We start from the raw sequence: 25,021 nt of genomic DNA on the forward strand, positions 1-25,021 counted from the left end.
CATAGAGAGATGCATGAAAATAAACGTGAGGTTTGCACATGCAGAGAATGGAAGGAATGTGTTATCTTTGAGGCTGTTGTAACAGTAGCTACAAACACAGCATTCTCTAGTTCTCGATGTAAGAATGTATAAAATAGTTAATATCAAATCAAGTCCCTATAAACCAACTGCATTGGAGATTCTGATCCTAATAAACTGTCAAAAGTTACATAATGCCTAATCCTGCAATCTTACTGGGCCTGAATCTGCCACCCTTACTCACAGAATATTACCTTACTATGAAAGAAGTTCCATTTACTTCAACGGGAATAATACTTTCTACATGAAAAATCATGGGAGAACTGCCCTCAGTGTGAGGAAACCTTATACACACAATGTGTCCCACTGAAATCAATGGAACTACCTGCATGAATAAGAATTACTAATGAGAATAACAGCCCTAAACTTCACTCGTCAACACCAAAAGACCCTCACCAATGTACTGGAAATTGCATCTGAGCCAATGTGAGTGCAGCTTTTCAATAAGGCTGATAGATCAACAGCAGGTAAGTATGCCCAGTGGTCTGAGATAGGATGTTAGATGGGGTGGGATCTGAGTTACTACAGATTATTCTTTCCTGGGTGCTCGCTAGTAAGTCTTGCCCACATGCTCAGGGTTTAACTGATCGCCGTATTTGGGGTCGAGAGGGAATTTTCCTCCAGGGCAGATTGGCAGAGGCCCTGGAGGTTTTTCACCTTCCTCTGCAGCATGGGGCATGGATCACTTGCTGGAGGATTCTCTGCAGCTTGAGGTCTTCAAACTACAATTTGAGGACTTCAATAACTCAGACATAGGTTAGGGGTTTGTTACAGGGTGGGTGAGATTCTGTGGCCTGCATTGTACAGGAGGTCAGACTAGATGATCATAATGGTCCCTTCTGACCCTAAAGTCTATGAGTCTATTTAGGTGAATGTAAACTATTTCTGAGGGAACGTCTACACTGCAATCAGACACCTGCAGCTGGCCTGTCACAGCTCACTCGGGCTCATGGGGCTCAGGCTAAGGGGGTGTTTAATTGTGGTATAGACATTCGGGCTCAGGCTGCAGCCCAAGCTCTGGAGCCTCAGCATCTCGCAGGGTCCTTTTGTTGTTTTTATAAATCGTTCACTAAAAAGCCTGACATTTTCAGTAGCATTAAGAGCCAGAGTTTTGTTTTCCTGAAAACAAGCTGCCCCTAAAGACAAATATGTCACATGTCAACTGCGTGCAGCAGTGCAACTCTCCATCCTTTCTCGTAAATCATATGATCTTTATTAAGAACTATACAGTTGTGTCACCATTAGCTGCCAAGAAATCAACAGGAAACTAAAAAAGGGGAACGTAGTGTAAGTTCTAACAGTTGATATCCGTGAGAAGAGGCTCTGCTCAATAGCTGGATACACATACAATGAAATCCTCGACGGGGCAGGTCCCAGAAGGAAGGTATGGGAGTGGCTGAGAGAGCCGATCATTTGGTATAAGACAGAAATGATGCTTTGAATGTAACTCTATAATCTGAAACCCCACTGCTTCTTAACTGAACAAAGTCCAGGAGTCCCTCATCTTTCAGGATCACTGGGAGTACCCAAATGGTGTCAGTGTGACCTCCAAAAATGAGACAAGTTTGGATATTAACACACTTTTCCCACCTACATTGTTTCAGCCCAGCTCAGACAGAAAGAAAACTTGCAGGAGCGGGGAAATGTTGGTGGGGCTGAGGGAAGAAGAAAGAGGAAAATGGTGCATAATAATGACTCCACCCTAAAGGGTTTTGAGAAAAATGCTGAGCTTGGATATATTTATATTACAGTAGTACCCAGAGGTCCTGACCAGGATCAGGACTGTGTTGGACACTATCCAAGCACAGAAATAGACCCAATCCCTGCAATGAATCCCTGCTTACAATCTGAGGAGTTACAGTCTCTCCCTTTAACATTCAATACCAGCCCCATATGACATTGGCAGACTTTTTGCCAGGCTACATTTGTGCTGCAGTAACAAAGGTTAACGCAGAGAGGATTGCGAATTTTTTCTTTTGTGTTGGTTTAAGTTAACAGAATGTTTTAGAGGCTCTTTGGTGTCAGAGATGGGATTTGAAGACTCAGAAGAAGACTGTTCCCACTCTCTCTCTGTCCTAGCGAAAGGCAGAGAGCGCTGGAAATCTCATGAGATTTAAGGCTCCAATCAGGTAGCACACTTCTGTAACCTGAATGAGTTTGGTCCTATTCAGGGAAGATACAGCTCTTATGTGGTCAGGGCTCTATTATATCAGAGAACAGTAAAACAAATAGCTAGACTCTAGTTTTATGGGGAAGTCCTCAAATCATGTGAGTGGGGCTCTCCTTCTCCAGGAACAGTCCTAAATAGCAAGTGGGGGTCCATGGGTTTTCACTCATCCCTTTAGTTTAAGGCCAGGTTTTTGCCTGTTTTGCTATGTGCTCTCTTATTCTGTTTCACCATCGAGGGCCTTTACATCTCTTTCTGGGACAATGATCTTTATATCTAAAAATCAATGGTTGGGGGAAATCTGAAAGTGAAGTCCATCTTGTATGATATGGTGAAATCTCCCCACCATGTGGCCAGGCTCAAGCACCCTGAGAAGTGAGAATTCACGGGCATGTGTCAGCTGTCTCATATAAAGAAGCAGATGGAGAAGATTTAATGCATTACAGGGGATAAGACAGCATTTCAGATAGTTTACTTAGTGCAGGGTATGTACAAGCCACAGAGCAACAAAGTAAACTATGAAACAAATTAAAGTGCCTGCCCTAAAGAGACTACAATGAAAAAGGCACAAACGGGTACAATGCAGAACACCGACATGTGTTTTCTTCCTGGCTGGAGTGCTCATGGAATAGAAGTCATGGAGGTTCAGAAGATTTATGAAGAGAAAGGATATGGGGTGAACACCTGTCATCTGTTTGGAAAGTGCCTAGGACGTTACAGGAACTACCTTAATCCAAACAACAAACCTGGAAATGGATTTTCTTGAATAGTAACCAGAGGATCAGGCAGATAGTTTTAATACACATGAAAGTTTACCTCCATAGGGTCAAATATTACATCTGGGGCTGTAATACCATTTGTTTTTGCAGCCTTTCGGATGATGATTTCTGCCTCTTGTACTCTTCCCTGAGAGATCAGCCACCGGGGAGATTCTGGAATGACCCTGCAACAAGTTTCAGAACATCATCATCTGCATTTCCACACTGATCACTGCTGCAAAAACACACATACACATCGCCACAGGTATAAATAGTTTAAAATGTGCTGTATCAGTGATTAAAAATAAAAACAAAACACACATTTATGCAAATCAGATTAGCATATACTGTGAAAAAGATTGAAACTAAAAAGTTAAGCTACAAATCAAACTTGCAAAGTACAGGAGGAAAATGTTTTATCAAAAGAAACTAAGGCAGTGTGAAACTGTGTGCACAACGCTGTGCTGTAGATGGGTAACATTTGGATAGTGATCCATATAAGTTAATAATTGTAGATATCACTGTGAGATGAGACACTTATATACAATCTGCCTTCATAAGAGAAATTGGACTCAGTTATATATTGTCTTTCCTCCAGACTAGGACAGGAGTGGACAAGCTTTTTGGCCCAAGGGCCACATCAGGAGGGCCGGGTAGGGAAGGCTGTGTCTCCCCAAACAGCCAGGCCCCTGACCCCTATCCGACCCCTCCCACTTCCCGCCCCGTGACTGCCCTCCTCAGAATCCCTGACCCATCCAACCCCCCACATTCCTTGTCCCCTAACTGCACCCTCCTGGGACCTCTGCCCCTAACCACCCCTAGCACCCCACTCCCTATCCAACCCCCCTGCTCCCTGTCCCCTGACTGCCCCCCAGGACCTCCTGCCACTTATCCAACCCCCCAGCCCCAATCTCCTTACCATGCCACTCAGAACAGCATGTCTGGCAGCTGCGCTGCTCGGCCAAAGCCAGACACGCTGCAGCTCTGCTTGGCAGGGGCGCGCAACCCTGCCACTCAGAGCGCTGCCCGTGCGGCGGCGTGGCTGCAGGGGAGGGGTCAGGGCTAGCCTTCCTGGCTGGGAGCTCAAGGGCTGGGCAGGACAGTCCCTGGGCTGGATGTGGAAGAGAAGGAGCTCCACCTTGTGGACTATTTAGGCTTATCGTGTTCCATAAAAACAGCATTCAGTGGAGGAAAATTCTGAAATCATATAGATGCCCAAATGCTGCTTTTTCTGAATAAAGTTTCACAGACCTCAATCCCAACTCATCTCCCAGCTACCAGTGGTCTCTTATTTCTGCCTTTCTCAGCGTAATCCTACTCTCAGTGAAGTTCATGGACTTCAATGGGAATAGGAGCAAATCATTCCCTTCTGTCCAAAATACTAGGTGGGAGCCTTCCTCTTAAAAAGCAAGCCACAGGACCTTGGAGCAGGTTTTGAGTAGGAAGCAGCTTTACACCACCTTTCTACTCTTCTCCCCGATCAGCCCCACCTAGAGCAAAGAGGATGAAGCCAGCGGCCAGCATCTGACTGATTGTTTCTAATGGACCTTAAACTAACATGGCTTGTTGTTTATTCCTTGTTTGCCTGACAGCAGCAGTGATGACAGAACAGTCCTGAGAAGAATATTTCCCTTCCTATGGTACAAATTAACTACGTTTATTAAAAGTGAACATGTTAAAGTTCTAATTTTGTTCCTGCTACAAAAGGCATTTCACTGAGCATGGTCAACTTTGATATTTGGTTCTCACAACTAGCACAGTGCTGCATTTATTCAGGCTGCAAACGCTGCAGAGAATGACAATTTATTCTGTAAAGCTTATCTGTATTGAACTGTTTGTTCAAATTGATGGAAGCATTTCTAGTAATTTTTTTTTAACATAAAACACAGATGTAGGGTAAAATTTGATCTGACAGTGTCCAGTAAACTGCAGCTGCACAGACTGCACACAGATAGCAATTTTATTTTGTCTTGGCCACAAAAAAATTGTGTCTAGACTGTATGTCCTTTTGCATAACTGTTTGACTGATGATACTATACAGAGATTTAAAGCTGATAAGCAGATATTTACTTTACTTTACTCCATCCATGAATAAACATAAACAAAGTATCTGTAAAATATCCCAAACAACAAAATGCAAAGACATACAAGTTAAATCTGGAGTCACAAGGGGAAAAGCACACACCAACCCATACAGACAGGAAGGTAAGAGTCAGAATCCTGAAAGCAATTCCAAACAGCATTAGAAACCAGCTTAGAACTTTCTCCAAATATGTGGGCAAAGGCCCTGAGATTCAATCTACATATAAAGGCTTTTCTGTAAAACAGCCTCATTTTGGCCTTGGATTTTGCACCTATATACTTTGTACCTGCAGGCACATTTTCTACCTCTTTTGCATTTAACTGCCTGATTCGTGTGTGCGGAAGATAGCCAAATTCTATAAAATGTGCCAGCAGTCATTTTTGGGCACATAACCTCTTAGATATTTAGAAGAGCTAATTGAAAAAGATGTAGCAGAAACGTCTGGGCATCACTAGATAAGACCATATGTAGGAGAAGGCATCAGAATGCACCAGAAGGCATCAGAATACAGTGATGGATACTATAGAAAAAGTTAAGATAAATACAGAACTAGCCAAGTGCAAAGAGAACAAAAATTTATCTGTGAGAAAATAAAAGTGCAACAAATTTCCTCTAGCTTAATGATAATGTCAACAACTAAGCCATCCTTCATTAATTAATATTATGGAAAGTTTTTAAGGAAGGCTTTGGTAATAGGCTAGAGGTTTTGGCGCAAAGGTTAATTCTTTACTGATAGAGCTTTAGATGTGGGTTCTGTCTATGTCAGTTATTTTCAACCTTTTTTCATTTGCAGACCCCTAAAAAATTTCAAATGGAGGAGCGGCCCCCTTTGGACATTCAACCTGTGGTCCGTGGACCCTATCTTAGAAGTCTTAGACTGAAAACTGACTGAACGGAATTCAACTATGGATGTTGCACCTGCTTGGCACGGCATTTGACACAATGTGAGAAAGGGCGCTAAACTGTGGTTTTCTATGGTAATGACAACATTTCCGGGTTTTGACCTGTAGGTGGGGGTATTCACATACTTCTGACTGATAAGAAAAACGAAATACCTTTTTCGGGGCCTGAAACTTTATTTTCATAGTCACCTTTCACGGATCCCTTAGGCCTGGGTTACACTAGCGGGGGTGTTCAAACTAAGATACGCAACTTTAGCTATGCTATTCGCGTAGCTGAAGTTGAAGTATCTTAGTTCGACTTACCTGGCCATCCTCACGGCGGCGAGTCAACTGCTGAGGCGCCCCCGTCGACTCCACTTACTCCTTCTGCCGAGGTGGAGTACGGGCGTCTATTAGTGGATAGATTTATCACGTCCGGACGAGACGCGATAAATCGATCCCCGATACATTGAACACTACCTGCTGATCCGGCGGGTAGTATAAACGTACCCTTAGACATAGTCTGTAGACCACCAGAGATCCAGGGACCACAGGCTGAAAACCACAGGTCCATGTTAACCAGTTTCAGAGCAGTAATTCTCCACTGATGCAGTGCTACTAGAGGAAGCTTGAAGCATATGTAGGACTTGGGTGTTTCTATAACACTTATAGACCAGATTCTAATTTAAGCTACTGGTATGAAGCCAGCATAGTTACATCAGTATAAATCCAGAGCTACTGAGACAAGAATCTGACCTTAATTTCACAGCCAGACAGCCCTAAATTTAAAAGTAGTTTAAAGCTGTTTTTTTTTTTTTTAAAGAAAATTTAAGATTCTGTACTACAATGGCAAAATCTGGCAGAAGAAATGAAACAAAGACTTCTACCTGTGATTCTATTAAACACCCCCAAAGGAGACACCAGATACACTCATACTGTGTCAGTCATAACCTCTTGCTAAAGTCAAATATTGCATCAGATTCCATATTTCTTTTATGTTAACCTCAGGTCTGAACCCTATCAGCTGTAGGTGAGACTTTCTGAAGCCAAACATCTTCTAATGTAGGTACACTCACCACCACAGTGGAATGCAAAGCAGCCCAGGTAAAGTAAGAGCCAGAAGCAGCATCTGCCAGTCTCTGATGAAGTAAGCAAACAGTGGCAGCAACATGTAGCCAACTGCATAAAATATGCAAACGCCTAATGTGCAGAATATAATACGAACTGTTTTGCCAAGAATTTCTGTGCCTGTTCAAAACAAGAGAGTGTGGATTAGCATTTTAACTTATCAGAAATAATAGCAGTCAAATATTTTACCACTATACAAGAACTGACGCTACTTTTAGCAAAATTGTTCCACACATGCTACAATGTTAGCACTATATTAGTTGCGGTTTTTCCTGTTTTAAAAGGATGCTGCCAGATCTATCTTAGGGCCTGATTCTGCACCAAAAGGGAGTACTTTTATGAATAAAAACTATATGATTATACTCTAAAATTGTTCTAACTCAGTGAGTAAAAGCCTTCTGGATTCCAAAAAACTCACAACAAAAAGGCACTAGTCTGGCAAAACCTACACCAACAAACCACGTTTTTTGCCTGCTGCAGCAGTTAGCTAAACACTGTTTTCAGAGCTACTTTGGGCTTTGTTATGGCCACAAAGAATTCAGTGCTCTAGACAATGAAGTCGCTTTTTAAAACAAAAGCATTCAGAGATCTCTCAAATAGATTCATAGATAGTCTTACTTGTCCTCCAGTCAGACACCTTTGCTTAGAGATCATAGAATGGATGCAATGACAGAATCCATGTGACAGCTTGACTTTCATCTCAGATTGTTTTCAGAAGTCTTAAATTGCACTTACATGTTTGATCACAATTACAAATTACAGTATCATATGTACAATTTGCATGTGTTTGGATGCAAACTGCAGTTCACCAGAGCAACTGGGCACAACTCATTCTACACATCTACCAACATATGACTATGAGTATGCGTCTAACTGCATCCTCTCACTGGTGAGCTCTTGCTTCAGATAAAGACTTGTTCCGATTTACTCCCTTTGCTCATTTAAGTATTTGGTAAACAAAGCATTTTATTTTAATGTGTTACTATTTCACTAAAAGGAAAATTTTCAAATGGATTAGCAGTTAGCCATGCTTGGTAAGGTTATATTCTTATTAACAGTGCTGCTTGGGAAAAAAATAAAAAACAAGCCATTAGTAAATGAGGAGAGCAGTGGGAACAATAACACTGAAAATGTGCTATGCATAACAAACTCCCATACCAAGTACAAAGGCTGCCACATAGTTAGAGATCTGTCCCATGCCCACGATGACAAAGAGCACTGAAAACATCTCCCAGCTGGTAGAGAAGACCTGCAGGAAGCTGAATCCGGTTTGCACCCCCAAGGTCGCAAACAAAACTTTCTTCCTGCCAAACCTTTGGTGGACAAAGACAAAAACGAGAGGGTTACAGAAGAAACAGTCACGAAAATACCAGCAAGATCAGTGAATTAGTCTTGCACATAGGGGGTTTCTATAATGAAGAGAAATGTCTCAGAAAGCGGGACAAGTAAACAAGCATTTCAGACAAGCTAAAAATTTCATTCCAAAAGTGGAAGAATATCTTAAGTGCTGCAATTGGGGTATGTCTATACTGCAACTAGGAGCATGCTTCTCAGAATGGGCAAACAGGCACATGCTAGCTCTGCTTACTGCTAAAAACGTGGTTGCATTGTCTTGGGTGAGTAGCCCAGCAACAGATGTGATTGTACTCAGGCTGCTAGCCCAAGCTGCTGCCTGTGCTGCCAGGGCCACACTGCCATTTATAGCATGCTAGCTTGAGTAGATCTAACGCATGTCTGTCTTTCCACACAGGGAAGCATGCTACCAGCTGTGGTGAATACGTGCCTTAAGAGATTTCTCTGCGGATGTGGTGGGAGGTTCTCTCTTCAGGGATGATGGAATGGGTGTGGACAAGTGCAAACACCTAGAAAGTGAATTATCGCTAGAATGCAAAAGATGAGGCGTCAGAGACTCAAAAGGAGTGCTTTCTTCCATGCCCCAGAATGGGACAGTAAACATAAGGCAGAGAAGTGGGGTCTTCTGAGGAGAAAAACTCTGACCCTGTGCCAATCTATAGTCATTAAGGGCCCCAATTCTGCAAATTATACTCAGTTACACTGAACAGTACCTTGCTCTGTGAGTAACTGTAGTGGAGTGGTCATCCGCACCTGCCCTGATGGCCTTGAAATCAGCGCTGGGAGAGGGCTGCTGCTAGGAAAGCAGCAAGCCTCGGCTGATTGGGGAAACAGCCACATCTGTGGCCACGCCTCAATCAGGCCACAGCTGGCTCGTACAAAAAGGCTGAGTGCCAGAAGCTCAGAAAGGCTCTCTCCAGTCTTGGAGGGAGCAGGGCCTGGCTGTCTGCAGAAAGGGTACTGGGAGTGAAGCAGGGCTGGGGAAAGGCTGGAGGAGAAGAGGAGCTTCAGGCTGGCAACTTCTCAAACTGCAGGGCCTGGTCCTAGGCCCACAGAGGTACTGGGTGATAGTAGAAGGCAGCAGGTCCAAACCTCCCATGCCCATGATGAGTGGCTTTTACACTGCAGTCCATCCCAGGGAGTGGGGGCTTTATGACGACTGGCACTAGCTCAGATTGAGGCAAGGTGGGGATTAGAGGGTTGGGGGTTCCCCAGAGAGGGGAGACCCAGAGGCAGAGTGTGGGGGTATTGCTAGTGGACAGCACCCCAGATAAAAAGGCACCGGGATCCAGGAAGGACACGGGGCCAGCGGACAGCAAGATACTGGCCGGCAGAGGGTGCTTTGCGCTGGAAAGAGCTAATTCCCGGATGACCAGCAGGAGGCGCTGCAGGGATGAGTCGTCGTGCTGCTACAGTAACCTAATTGATTTCCAATGGGACTATTCATGGAGCAGAGTACCAGCCAGTGTAATGGTGTCAGAATCCAGCACTAAATGCCCTTTGGTATTTACTACAGGAATGGGAGTTTTAGCCCCAGCCTCTTGGCAAACTTTGACCTTAACAACATGCACATTCTGGCCTAGTTATCTAAATATCAGCAGTTGCCTTAGCTTTCCACTTTGATGCAGGCTTCCCTGCATCACACAGATTTCATGTAACCCTACTTCAAAATCAAACTTGATCGAGAGTGTGACAACAGTGGTGCCCAGATACCACAGTGTAAGTGCAGTATAAGACTTCGATAGATTGGAGGGATAAGGATGCACAGATGAACCAGAAAAAACCCTTTCCTCACCAATCCATTCTGAACTGCTATTTCACCATTTACTCTTGCTTCTCAGATTACTGCCTGCCTGCTCTGCAGGAGGAAGGCAGATTCCAACATGTCTGCAATACTGTTTCTGAGGCACACTGCTAGGTGGCGCTAGAGTGTAAAACATATTATAAAGGAAAAATCCCCTGGGAGCAAAACTATGCCAGACCAGTCTCTCCTGGGACAGCGTGTGGCTGTCTATCATGCCTGCTTCAGTACAATGATCACATTAGCATTTGGAAGAGACACTCTGTACCTATCCCAGTGGTTATGTTTCTGGACTCCTTAGCAATGTTTCCTCGGGAATCATTAAGGTAGCAAGACAGCTGAATCAAGCTTCAGGATTGTCATAACCTAAAGGCATGTCTACACTTCAGTAAAAGAGAAAACAGCAGGGCTGTGGATGGCCCAGATCAGCTGACTCAGGCTTACAGGACTCAAGCTGCAGGGCTATAAAATTGTAGTGTACTGTAGATGTTCAGGCTTGCACTGGACCCTGGACTCTGAGGACATGTCTACGCTGCAGTTAAAAACACATGTCTGGCCCATGCCAGCTGACTAAGGCTCAGGGGACTCGGGATAAAGGGCTGTTTAACTGTGCTGTAGATGTTGTGGCCCAGGCTGGAGCCTGGGCTCTCGGACCCTGTGATGTGGGAAGGTTCCAGAGCCTGGTCTCCAGCCCAAGCCAGAACATCTACAGTGCAGTAAAACAATCCCTTAACCCAAGTCAGGTAGTCTGAGCCAGCCATGGGTTTCTAAGTGCAGTGTAGGCATACCCTACGATACCACAAGGAGGGAGGGTCTCAGAGCCTGGACTCCAGCCCAAGTCCAAAGGCCTATACTGCTATTTTTAACCTCGCACCCAAGCCCCATCAGCTGACCCAGGCTCTGAGACTTGGTGCAGTGGGGTTTTATCGTAGCATATACATACCCTAATAGTGCATGATGGAACACTCCTAAACATCCCTGCAACAGAAGTCCCTCTCTGTTGCAAGAAGAGAGGAATGGATTCTTAATACCTTACTCAGGTAAACTATTAAATCTTTGCAGGTGCTTTATCTGGGGAAGAACTTCAGGATTTGGCCCCAAAAAGCAAGATGTTAAACATGTGTGAGTACTACTATTACTTCAGAAAAGGCAGAAAGGTGTCATATGATTTCACTAGAAACCAGGTAGAGGCCACGTCATGTATGGCACATTAGACCTCAGATAGTTTGAAATGTAAGAGACTGAAAAACCCAGATTATTGAAACATAAGAATGATTCCATTTTGTTTTCACCCTGGTGCTGATCAACAAGACAGCCCATGGTTCTAGCAGCTGGGTCAATAAGCCACTTTATTAGAGACTGTTGAACAGTATTCGTGTTTTCTACCTTCCACAAACACAAGCCACTGGGCTTAGACCTTGAATTTGATCATATAGGGTACAAGAGAATCTATGAAAGCTTGTACAAAGGGAGTTATTGAACTGAGCTAGAAAAACTACAAACATGTTTTCCTAAGTACCCATAACAAGAGATAGTCCACATTAAATCAAATGGTAAAACATAAGCCTGATTTTTCTTCAGTAGCTGCTTGTAATTTTCCCACAACACATCAGGCAGTGAGAGGTCTGAGTGCTATGTAACCTACCCAACAATTGTTTCTGCCTGTTTTCATTTGTGGCTGTAAAAAGATAGACTTGAAATACAGAAAAAAAATAAGCCTCAGAATAGTATTTTGTTTTGATTAGGGTGGCTGACTTTATGCCAGGCTAAGGCTCTGTCTACAATGAGATTAGATTGTGGTAAAAACGCCAGCAGTCAATACACATTAGTACTCTCGTTAATATCAGCACTACAACCGTAGTGTTTTTGGTGACCATTTCTCATCAGTGTAGGCCCAACCCAAGAGTATATCAACTTTGCTACAGTTTGAACAAGTCAGGCATGCACCACTGGCTCATTTCATTTTTTAAGTGAGCTTTTAGAAAATCAGCGCTAGACGTTTTGGTGTATATACTTTACTTGTCTGAGAGCTGTCCTGATATAAAGGATCCAACCAGTACACCCACAAAAAACAAGGAGGCAGTTAAAGGTGCTTTCCAGTCATCATCACATACCAGATTCCACTGCAAGAGAAAAAAAGAGCGAGCCTTAACATTACAAGTTTATCAATAACACTTCGATTTTTCTTCTAAATTAACCAAGGTTAATCCAAATACCTTGACGGTAAATGATTCAAACGTACACTCTGAAAGGAAAAAAAAACAACAACCCACCACACAAACAAAAAAACCCTGTCAATCTGTTTAGGTCCCAAAATATAACTTCATGAAAGATCATTTAAATGGCAGAATTGGAATCCAGAGCCTAATTCTGCAGCAGAGGTGAATTCCTTGTCATCTTGGAAAACTTGGGGCCTCAGTAACAATACATTATTTGCATCATGTGTAGTTCCCCCACCCTCAAAGGGATGCAAGGGATTTTTCTTCTTTGAAACAAAGATGAAACACTGTCACGCTAGTTGATTTTTTACGGGCCTTATCTAAGTCCTGCTAAAGACAGCGGAAACATCATATTAAAAGAAAAGAAAAGAAAAGAAAAGAATAATTTAAAAAGTTTTCCATTAGATCTTTAGATTTCTGTCTTGGGACAAAATGCAGGGAACTGCAACGGAAACTTCTCTTACCTTAACACCGTCTTCCTCAAAACAATATAAAGTAGAGACAGGCCTCCACTGAACAGAGAACAAGCTGTCCATTGTGCCTAGTTATGCAAGCTGGGTTTGTGATGAGCTCCTACGCTATGGTTTTGCTCCACTATGCAACCCAAGAGTACAGATTATGCAGTTATTCAAGAGCAGAATTTCCAGATACTGTTCTTACTGTAAACCCCCCAGCCAGACTTAAAGGATATATGCGGGAGGGGGGGCACAAAATACAAGGCTCTAGAAATTCTGCTTGGGAATGGTTTGGTCATAAACTTCCCTTCCAAGAAATGCAAACACAAGCATACAGTAAGAAGGTCAAGTGTTTGAGTCTCATTACTGACAAATATTGTGGGGAGAAGAAAAGGGGGGGATATCCAATCAACAAAGGCATGCAACAGTTCACGACTGTTCACACAGCTCAGGAGAGACTGAACAGATGTTACTAAAATAATAAAGCCTTCATAAAAGCACTTTAACTCTTATGGTGATATATTAACAGTAAGTAATGAAAGAGGCTTAATTTTCTTCATATTATCAGGAATTATTTTTAAAAATTTGTTTACTAGAGCCAAACCAAACAAAGTCAGCAAGGAAGCCAAGTCACCATAGCTCGTTGTTATATCACTGCCACAGGAAAAGTTGTGTCATTCACCCCCTGCTGAGCTTTGCTTGTTAAAGGGATTTAACAGAGGACAATGAACTCTGGGGAAGAGAAGCAGGAGCAGTGCACCTAACAATAGGCTGAGCATATGACTGGAAGCCAGAAACTCAGGCAGAGCTAGAATTAGAACTCCTATGTGGCAGGGCCAAATCCTGCTTGTCTCACACATCCATCGAGTTCCACTGATTCAAATGCTACGAATTGTTTAAAGAGTGGATCCTGACCCTGCGGCCCAACAAGGAGAGTCAGAGAACAAAGCAATCCAAGGCAGAGCTTTGCATCACAAAGAGGGAAGCAGTCCCTGAGCTGCCAGCAGTTCCCCTTCTTATTGATAACTGTCCTTTCCAGAGTCCTAAGTTCTTAAAGACTAGCAGGCCTGCACAACAGAAGGGAGAAAACCAGGGCCCAGAGCAGAGTACCAGCCTCAAGTCAGAGAGGGGGAGACCTAAGGTTCCTCCTCAAGAAAACCAGCTGACAGCATCCAGGCCTTTCGAGAACTGCAGTTGTTCCTCGCTGCTCTGTACTAAGGTACTGAGAATACTGTCCTCTTCAGTGCCTCAGTCTCCATAACTGCCTCTCATGCCACACAAGCCCTCCTTCCTGCCCCACACTCTTTCCAGAAAGAAGTAAAAACTGTCCTCAGTGTAGATCGGCAGAAACTCACCCAACACCCATCTAGCCAACAGCCTTACACTGCCTGGCCAACTCTTTTCATATGTTGGTCCCATAATCCTGCACAGTGCTGCTATGAGCTTCATGCTAGCTCATCCCTGCCTCTACTCTCTGTGCAGCCTACTCTCCCACTACTGGCTCCTTGCAGGGAATAGGGATGGTCAGCAGGAACCAGGGAACAGTAGGAATTTAGAGCCTCAGCATTTGCTCCACTCTAGAGTCCTAGCTCAAAATAGAGATAGCTTCCCTCCTTCACAGCACTGCATTGCCAGTGGGTACAGAAGCTCTGAGGAAAATCCAGCCCCAATCTATCTGCACCTGCTATTGAGGTAGATCCTTAAGGGCCGACGAGGTGCTGCCTCCTGACAGATAAATAGTCTGAAGGCAAAGAGGGGAAAGGGAAAAAGGCTCAGACCATAAATGAAGTTGTTTCTGGGGTGTGTCCCCCTTCAGTAAAAGAAATCCTCTCCCTACATAGGTACCTATAGGGTATGTCTACACAAAAATAAAAGACCTGCGCCATGGCCAGGCTGGCCCAGACCAGTCTACTCTGATTTGTGGGGTTAAAAACTGCTGTGTAGACATTCAGGCTTGGGCTGGCACTTGAGCTCTGGGACCCTACACCCACATAGGATCCCAGAGCTCAGGTTCCCACGTAAGCCCAAACACCTACATAGCAATTTTTCAGCCCAGAATCCGAGACCTGCAAGCCCGAGTCAGCTGACCTGGACCAGCTGCAGATTTTTTATCCCTGTGTGGACATACCCACAGTGTGAGATCAAGTCACCACTTACCATTCCTTTTGATAAGCTACATAGATTCAGCTTGTCTCTTACCATATGGCAAGTTACCAGATGATGGATTGTTCTTGCAGCTTTTTGCTGAACTTTTCCAATTCTGCAACTATCCTTCAATTCTTTTCTGTTTGCCTCCCATATCAACTAACCCATGATTATGCCTTGGATTAATATTAGACTAACTGGTTTATTCTGTTTACCCTTTTAAAATACTGGCACAGCATTAGTTTTTCCTATGTCCTCTGGAACTTCCCCATTATTCCAAAATTTGTTTAAAAAAAATCAACATCAATACCTCATATTTTCTCAGGCAAATCTTTTGAAACTCTTAAGACCAAGTTATCTGGTCCTGAAGATTTTAAAATTTCAAACTGCATCTACTAAAGTTAAATGTCCACTCTAGTTACTGTAGCAATAGAAAGATATGAATGTACTGCCCAAGTACTTTCCAGATATAGAACAGGAATATTTATTGCTTTTTTGCACTGTTAAAGTAATGGTTTGTAAGCAATAATAGTGATTAAGTGTTACAGCGGATGCTGCAAAAACTCGCTTTTTAACCTTGGTAAGTCCTTCAAAAATATCTCAAACACAAAAAAGATGTTCAGTGGAATATTGGATTAAAAATTGGACATTTCCCATTATTAATGAGACCCGAAACCTTTTCCTGAACAGGCTGATGAGACTCCCTTTAATAATTCTGCGTTTTGAACTAAACAGTGAATTAAACTATTTTCACACCCAATGCTACTGTAAATTTCACCAATCTTGCCTGAAACAGGCCTGTTTATACAAACTGGAGTTTGCAACACAGATTGTTCTTTTTAAAGTTTTCTCTCAGTCAGAATTCACTGAGTGGCTTCACTCCATGTTCTAAAATGAGATGTCTCCTACATAATACAATGCAGAAGTCACAGGAAAAAAAATGGCCATTCTATCTTGCCAAGGAAACAGCACACTGCTAATTTCTGAATTCTCTCTTATTTCAGAGTCTATCACACATACACTGCAAACAATAAAATAAACAAAAATTATTATGTTCCTGTCACTGACAAAACTGGAGAGCCTAAACTGACTAGGAAATCTTAGCAAAGCACATTTAACACCTTGAAAATACGCAGCAAATGGCTATGGCCAAACAAACTGAATCCATCAAATCACCAGTAGTAATCGGACTATTACTAAATATACCAATAAAGCACCACCCACTGCACAGTAAATACTAATCCTGAATCCTAGATTAGTAAAGACCCTCCCTTCTTCACCCATCCCACCCCCACAGCAGCCAATGGAAATGGGCATCTATTTAAATACATTACTTCTAACGTGGGGCAAAGATCCAATTGGCCAAAGATTGTGCTGTGCCATTTATAGAGTAACTGGCAAAAGCAGTCCAGTGATTATTCTCAACTTGTCATATTGTACTTGTGAATAAGCTATATGAAGTAATGTTTAGCTACCTGCTTTTATGGATCTTCCATTGTGCACACATAACATGCTGTCCAATCACAGTGTGTGTATCCAGGGACTAAAATTTTCCTCTGGTCACAGGCCCAGGGCCACTTCTTGGAAATGTTCATGGGTTCTGAAAGTTTTCATACTGCTCTGCCAACTGGTTACTTACACTAGCAGACAGAGAGCTATCCAATCTTAAAATGCCACTCCAATTACCATTCTGGCTTTTCTTCTACTCCAATAAAGCGGTTTAAGAGCTGTAATGCTGAGAATTGCTAGAAGCAGAAACCAATGTGAGCAACTTGGAATCACAGCTTTCCAAGGCTCTCAATTTGTGGAATATCAGTCATTTAAAACAAAGTTATTTTAAGTAGGACAATGAAAGCGTGGGCCAGATAGCAATCAGAATGTTGAAATCTTAAGGTCCAATATCTCATGACTTGTTTGGTCATGAATTAGCACAATAAATGAATGCTGGAGTCTTCAGTTTTCTAATGACATATGGAAATGGTTCATAAACTGTGCTCTACAAAGCCACTGCTGCCACAATAATGAAGTATTGCCAGTCTTTAGGAATCATGTTTCCTGCTGGGTGTAGCCAGTCCAGAAATCTTGCAGGGACTAAAGCTCTGAGGTGTAACTCACTCAAGACCTGCACCACTATACTTGAAGGTCAATTGGGTTGTCACTTTCCACTAGAAGTGCTGTTTGGCACTGGTCCAGGACTGAATATAGACTATCTGAGACCAGAGAAAGGAGTAATTTTCATTCCTCAATATCCTCTCAACGAGGTTACTAGAATTCATGGAATTTGCCTACAATGATGTATCAGGCGTAGCAAGTATGTCAGAACTGGAGTGAAGAGGGACAGGCATTCTTATTTCCATGTTCCCTCCTTCTCTTTCTGTTCAGTTTCTCTGTCCCCATAACATTCAAAAATCTCTTTTGAAGGTTCTACATGATGGTTTGGGATGACAGAGTCATCCCAGGCTTCCAAAAGGCCTTCTCAATGGTTTCAAGCATATTTGGTGCAGCAGCTGCCTATTTTTTGTTTCTCAGCTCAGAGCCACTCCACGTAGCAGAGGAGAATGGGCCCAGTTACATCAAAAGCAAAACAAGGTCATTAAAAAAAAGATTCCCTTCCTCCCTCTCTCCTCCCCTCCTTGCATAACTCTTTAAAGCTGCCTGGTCTTTGTTTCCATGCAAATGCTAGCAACAGAGTAATCAAATCTCCTGAGGATTTTAAGAGGCTGCAGTGAGTGAAACAAGTGAGGGATACCTTAGGCTACGTCTAGACTACCCGCCGTATCGGCGGGTTAAAATCGATTGCTCAGAGATCGATATATCGCGTCTCATCTAGACGCGATATATCGATCCCCGAGTGCGCTTATATCGATTCCGGAACTCCACCAACCCCAACGGAGTTCCGGAATCGACAGGGGGAGCCGCGGACATCGATCTCAGCGAGCGTCAGGACGGGTGAATAATCCGATCTTAGAATTATGCATTTCATCTACGTTATTCTACAGTAGCTGAGTTGCGTATACTTAAGATCGATTTTCCCCCCGTAGTGTAGAGCCAGCCCATTAGTGGTTGGAGCATTGGCCCTGCTAAACTCAGAGGTTGTGAGTTAATTCCTTGAGGGCCATTTTAAGGGATTGGTGGCAAAAATAAAAAAGAAAAAAAAAAAAAAGTTTGGGGATTGGTCCTGCTTTGAGCAAGGGTTGGTCTAGATGATCTCCCTGAGGTTCCTTCCAACCCGCTGTATATTCTATGAAGTGCTAGAAAATTGCTTGCTTTTCTAACATTTTATGTAACAAACATTTAGGAACATGCATGAACCTTACCAATTCAAAAACCATGGCAAGAGTACTGCTTGTCTATAATTTGCATTTTGTAAAGCTTTAGAGAACATATCTTCATACTGGTAACAAGTATCAGAGGGGTCGCACGGTGTTAGCTGGATCTGTAAAAGCAAGCAGAGAATCCTGTGGCAATCCTTATAGACAACAGTACGTTTTGAAGGCGGTGAGCTTTTCGTGGTGAAATACTCACTCTCAGACCAGGTAGTTGACAATTTTCCAGGGGTAGGTATATATCTTCTAGCAAGCTAACCTAGAGATAACAGAGGTTAGTTCAATCAGGGAGGCATGAGCCCTGTTCATATGCAGTTAGAGGTGTGAAAACCAACGGAGGAGAAACTCGGTTCTGTAATTGGCAAGTCCATTCACGTCTTTGTTTATCCCAGAGCTGATGGTGTCCAAATTTGCAGATGAACTGAAACTCAGCAGTTTTTCTCTCTTGAAGTCTGGTCCTGAAGTTTTTTTTGCTGCAGGATTGGCCACCATTAAAGGTTCTGCTATAGTGTGGCCAGGAGGTTGTATTAGTGCTCTCCTACATAGGTTTTGTTGTATATTTGCCAATCATTCCTCGATTCGTGTATTTGTGTCCATTTATACCTTTTCCGTAGTGAACTGTTCCAGGTTGGCCGATGTCTACATTTAGCAGATGGGGCATTTAGCCTGCATATGTAGTTGGCGTATTATACATTGGTTCGGACGTCGCAGGTGAACATTGAACAGTGATTCGTGTGGCTGGATCTGTTAGGGTCCTGTGATCGGTTGTCTTGCTGGTTGTATGATCTGTGGGTGCAGTAGTTGGGATCGGTAGGTTTGTTGCATAGGATTGGTTCGAGGTAGAGTTTACTATGGTAACGGTGTTGGCAGTTGCTGGTGAGAATATTTGCGTTTCAGGTTGGCGGGCCTGTTTTCCTGTGGCAAGGATTGCCCTGTCACCTTCAAGAACCTGTGAAAGTTTGGGGATCATGTGGCCAAGATGGGTTGTAGATCCCTGAGATGTGCGTTGGAAGGGTTTTAGCTGGGGATCTGCTATTTGATGGCCAAGTGGAGTCCTGTGGTTTCTTTCTTGGGTTTGGTTCCGTGTAGTAGGAGGCGTCTGGGTAGCAAACAGTCTGGCTCTGCTTGATCTGTTGCCTAATTTCCTTCGTGCGAGTATTGTAATTTTTGAAATGCTTGTGGAGATTCTGTAGGTGTTCTGGGTCTCTGTCTGAGGGTTAGAGCAGAGTGCGGTTGTACCCTTTCTAGTGCTTTGGCTGTATTTTGACATATGTGATTTCTGGTTTGATTTTTTCTTCCTTTGGATGGAAGCTGGACGGCATGAAGGTATGCATAGCGCTCGGTAGGTTTCGATATAGGTGTGTGTTAATGTGACCCATCACAGTTTATTCTGCACCGTGGTGTCTAAGAAAGTGACCCTCCTGTGTAGATGGGTCCAGGCTGAAGGTTGATGGTGGGGTGAAGTTGTTGAAAATCGTGGTGGAAATTTTCTAGAGTCTCCTTCCCATGGGTCCAAGATGATGAAGATGTCATCGAACGTAGCATAGGCAGAGACAGTGGGGCGAGTGGACGAGAGCTGAGGAAGCGTGTTCAGTTCAGCCATAAAAATATTGGCGTTATTGTGGGGCATGCGGAGTGCCCAGAACAGTGCCACTGATCTGGAGATATATATTATTGCTCATCGAACCTTGGAATGTGTTGTGAGTAATAGAAGCCACAGAAGCTCAGCAGCCATTGTTGCTGTGCATCATCTAGGGATACTGCTCTGACAGCTTGTATTCCATCTGTGTGTGGGATGTTTGTGTAGATAGCCTCTACATCCATGGTGGCTAGGATGGTGTTTTCTGGGAGGTGACCAATGCATTGTAGTTTCCTCAGGAAATCAGAGGTGTCACGGAAATAGCTGGGAGTGCTGGTGGCATGGTAAGGTTTAAATCTTGCCATTTTACAAGACTTCAGCTCCCAGGCACTCTTAACGTTGCATTATTTCAAGTTGATTGTCAGTCCTGTTGACTGCAGAGTCAGAAACAGCTTCAAGATATCAGTCAGGTGGGTAACACAGAATGTATTGGGAAAGCAAAGGTCATAACAAAAGAGTAGGTGAAACAATAGTAATTTACAGATTTGATCTGTTTCAAAACACACTTGGCAAGTGAGTGTCAAACTCTATTAATGATAGATGAAGAGGCACAAGCAGGTTATGTGACTTGACAAAGGTCACAGAAGTCCGTGGGACAGCTGTGAATCAGACTCCACGTAATTTGACTCCCAGGCTCTTCATTTGTAAGTCCAGAACCCACCGTTGATATTTATATGCCAGATAATAAAATGGGTGTGGGAAGATCTTAATATTCCTCACACTATCAGATGTTTGATTTGTCCTCTGTACAAAGCCCTAACTTGTTTGTAGTAGTAATTAACGCTTTTCTCTGGAGAATATTTCCAAAATTCTGTACAACCTGTTTTGTTTAAAATTGGGCATTTGGAACCAAAGTAACCCCCCAAATTCCTAGTATTATAGGGAACTCAGTTCCAAAACTTATAGCATTTTTAACTAATTTAGTCATTATGAATTTCTACCCCTTTAATTCAACAATGGAAAGTATGTAAAAAATTGAATTTTACACTTAAATAGGATTACAGTCACAGCAGTATTAAGGGAATTCAACTGGTTAAACTGGCATTTCCTTTATTCTTTCATCATATGCACTGTAATCAAACAATGATCTGAAAATTTACATAGTACCTTTTATTTAAAAGGAATGAACTTTGACAACTGTGTGTCAAATGTTTTCAAATGGAATGAAAACAACTCTTTGATTTAACACTACAATTATTTAAACAAGCACAGCCGAGCTATACAATAACATTCAAGACAAGAAGTGAAGAAGACTATCACACCAAATCAGAACTGCAGAAGGAGTTTATGTAGACAGAATGTACTATAATTACCTTAACTGAAAATTTGGCCAGGACACTGAGGTTAACACAATAACTCTTATAAAAAGTGCTATGAGATCTTCAGTAGCCTCAACTGCTCAAAAGCACATTTTAGATGCATTCACTACACCCGTAAAGTCCTACCTAACTCAGATGGAAGAATGGCACTTTGTAAATTAACACGACCAAATCCTGCAGTGTCTAAGGGCTTGTCTACATGGTGCCTTAGTCTGTACTGTGGGATGTAAATTATACTGTCAATGTAGTCACAAAACAGGACTTCATTAGTGTGCACTAGGAAACTTTTAGTATGCGCCAGTAGGATCCATGCAAGCCTGTTAGTGTGCAACACATTGGTGCACACTACAAGTGAAACCCCTTTAGTGCAGACGAATGCATCATGTAGACAAACCTTGACTCCCAACCAGACAGTGACCTGGCTTGATCCTGCTCAGCTTGTGCTGTGATTCTGTCAGACCTCATAAGAACATAACATACAAACATAAGAACAGCCAGTCTGAGTCAGAACAAAGGTTCATCTAGTCCAGTATCCTGTCTTCTGACAGTGGCCAATGCCAAGTGCCCCAGGGGGAATGAGCAGAACAGGGAATCATCAAGTGATCCATTCCCTGTTGCTCATTCCCAGCTTCTGGCAAACAGAAGCTAGGGACACCATCCCTGCCCATCCTGGCTAACAGCCATTGATGGACCCATCCTCCATTAATTTGTCTAATTCTTTTTTGAACCCTTGGCCTGCACAACATCCTCTGGCAAAGAGTTCCACAGGCTGACTGTGCATTGTGTGAAGAAATACTTCCTTTTGTTTGTTTTAAACCTGCTGCCTATTAATTTCATTTGGTGACCCCTAGTTCTTGTGTTATGGGGAGTAAATAACACTTCCTTATTTACTTTCTCCACACTAGTCATGATTTTATAGACCTCAATCATATCTCCCCTTAGTCATCTCTTTTCCAAGCTGAAAAGTCCCAGTCTTATTAATCTCTCCTCATACGCCAGCCGTTCCATACCTCACAAGATAATATGACCGCATCCTATTAAAAAAAAAAAAAAAAAATCAATCAACCCGCAGTGATAGAACCTTCTTATAACAAACTTCCAATCTGATTTCACTACAAAATTTTCATGCATTACAACATATAAATTGCAATTCTATTATAGAGAAGTTTTTCTGTGGAGGTTGAGAACATCCAGGGCTGGCGCTTCCATTTAGGCGACCTAGGTGGTCGCCAAGGGCACCAGGATTTGGGAGGGCGGCAGGCTGCTCTGGTGGACCTCCCGCAGGCATGCCTGTGGAGGGTCCGCTGGTCCCACGGCTCCGGTGGAGCATCCGCACGCACGCCTGCGGATGCTCCACCGGAGCCGCGAGACTGGCGGACCCTCCGCAGGGACGCCTGTGGCAGGTCCACCGGAGCTGCGGGACCGGCAGACCCTCCGCAGGGACGCCTGCAGCAGGTCCACTGGAGCCGCAGGACCAGCGAGCAGCAGAGTGCCCCCCGCGGCGTGCTGCCGTGCTTGGGGCGGCGAAATGGCTAGAGCCAGCCCTGCGCCTAGGGCGCCAAAAACCCTGGCACCACTCCTGAGAACCTCTTACTATATAATACCATTATGCATAAAGTAAGCTTCACCATTATTGCATATGCCTGGAAAGTTACAGAAGTAACTGCCAAGCCAGTGGAACAGCCTTCCAAGGGGAGTGGTAGGAGCAAAAAACCTAACTAGCTTCAAGACTGAGCTTGATAAGTTTATGGAAGGGATGGTATGATGGAACTGCCTACAATGGCATGTAACTGATCTGCGACTGCTAGCAGAAAATATTTCCAAAGGCCTGTGATAGGACACCAGATGGGGAGAGCTCTGAGTTACTACAGAGAATTCTCTCTCAGGTGTCTGGTTGCTGGGTCTTGCCAACATGCTCAGGGTCTAACTGATTACCATATTTGGGGCCAGGAAGTAATTTCCCTTCCAGTTCAGACTGGCAGAGACCCTTGGGAGTTTTTTGCCTTCCTCTGCAGCACAGATCATTTGCACGTTTAAACCAGTGTAAACGATGAATTCTCTGTTGTCTTTAAATCATGATTTGAGGACTTCAGTAACTCAGTCAAAGATTATGGCCTATTACGGGAAAGGGTGGGTGAGGTTCTGTGGCCTGCAATGTCCAGGAGGTCAGACTAGATGATCACAATGGTCTCTTCTGGCCTTAACGTCTATGAGGTTACAAAGAACTGTTTCACTATAGAAGCACTACTCTAATATTAATGAAGGTTTCATTTCCTTAAGAGTGTTACTATAGGCACCAATCATAGATAGACCATTACAAACATCAAATACTTCCTCTAGAGACTTGCTCAATTTAACCCCTGTTATATAAGGAAGACTTTTCTGAAACCTGCAGTTGCAGTCTGCTGTTTATTGTTTTCTGATCCCAGCATGGGCAAACATAAAAGATAAAAAACAACAGGAAATTGGAGGTATTCTACATACTAAAATCTCCTTTTAAAAACTGTAACGGTTTTGTTTTGGTCGACCCTACTCTTCCCTCCCACCTGCTACCCTGTAAATGAAGGCAGGACCTTCAAGTGATCTGTCATTCTCACCATTCACTACTTATGAACTTTGAACCAAATTCTGCCCTTAACTATACCCATGCAAACCACTACACTTAATGGGGCAACACAGGCATAAGTGAAGAATTATCACATAAGTTTCTGTTATTTATTTACATATATCAAGTGCCCAACGCCCAAGGTGCGCTATTTCACTATATAAACTATTCAAAAATGCAAACCAGATCCACATCTACAAAAGGATATAGTGTATTTCTTGAATTCCTTCTCCTGAAGTTGTGTTAAGCCTTTGCAAGAGTCTCATCTGCACAGAAAGTTAAGGGAAATTTCAAGCTTTTTCATTACTTTCTAAATCAATACAATACAATAAAATAAACCCAAAACAACGCTGCTGCTGGTGAAATTGGGAGAAGTGGTGGAGAAAGACACATGGACCATGATATAACAGTGAACTAGCCAGCAACTTTTTTTTTTAAATGTTAAAATTAGTTTTAAAGAGTCATGGAAACATTAGCTCTATAAATACATTGCCTGTGTTACGTCTAAGGTGGTGGTGTCTTAATTTTCACTGCACTAACACTGAAATGCTAGCCTACTGTGCAAACAAATACGGGCTACTTCAGGTAAGTTCCCTGGGGCACTTCTGTCTTATTACTACTCATCAACTTTGAGAGGCAAAAAAGGAGCACTTTTCTGTTCTGGGAACTTGCCAGGAGAGCTGGCAGTTTCTCAAAGAGACAATATTAAAAGTACAACAGCAAATTATGCTGATGCAAAGGAAAGATAAGAAAAATTGTAAAAGGCTCCATCAGGAGCTCTTTAATGACCTGAAAATCAGAAATCAAGCCTAGAAAAACCAAAAATATGAATTAATTGCTATGGATGAGTACAAAAGAGTAGCACATACATGTAGAAACAAAAACAAAGGCTAAGGCACAAAATGAGTTACACCTAGCAAGGGACATAAAAGGTACTAGGGGGTTTTATAAATGCATTTGGAGCAAGAGAAAGATGAAGGAAAGTGTAGGTCCACTACTTAGCTGGGAAGGAGAGCTAAGAACAGATGACATCAAGAAGGCTGCGGTGTTTAATGCCTGTTTGC

At 43.0% G+C, this 25,021-nt stretch overlaps 1 protein-coding gene across 1 annotated transcript in view; it reads right to left on the reverse strand.

The window, feature by feature from the left end:
• The window catches only part of LOC116818353 (organic cation/carnitine transporter 2-like), a 41,862-nt gene that overhangs the window by 9,177 nt on the left and 7,664 nt on the right, over positions 1-25,021 (reverse strand). The window contains 4 exon segments of the mRNA XM_075068255.1: positions 3,062-3,188; positions 7,044-7,215; positions 8,254-8,408; positions 12,269-12,372. Of these exon segments, the coding sequence (XP_074924356.1) occupies positions 3,062-3,188; positions 7,044-7,215; positions 8,254-8,408; positions 12,269-12,372 (558 nt within the window).

The sequence above is a fragment of the Chelonoidis abingdonii genome, chromosome 7, assembly GCF_003597395.2.
Source record: "Chelonoidis abingdonii isolate Lonesome George chromosome 7, CheloAbing_2.0, whole genome shotgun sequence".
Lineage (NCBI taxonomy): Eukaryota > Metazoa > Chordata > Testudines > Testudinidae > Chelonoidis > Chelonoidis abingdonii.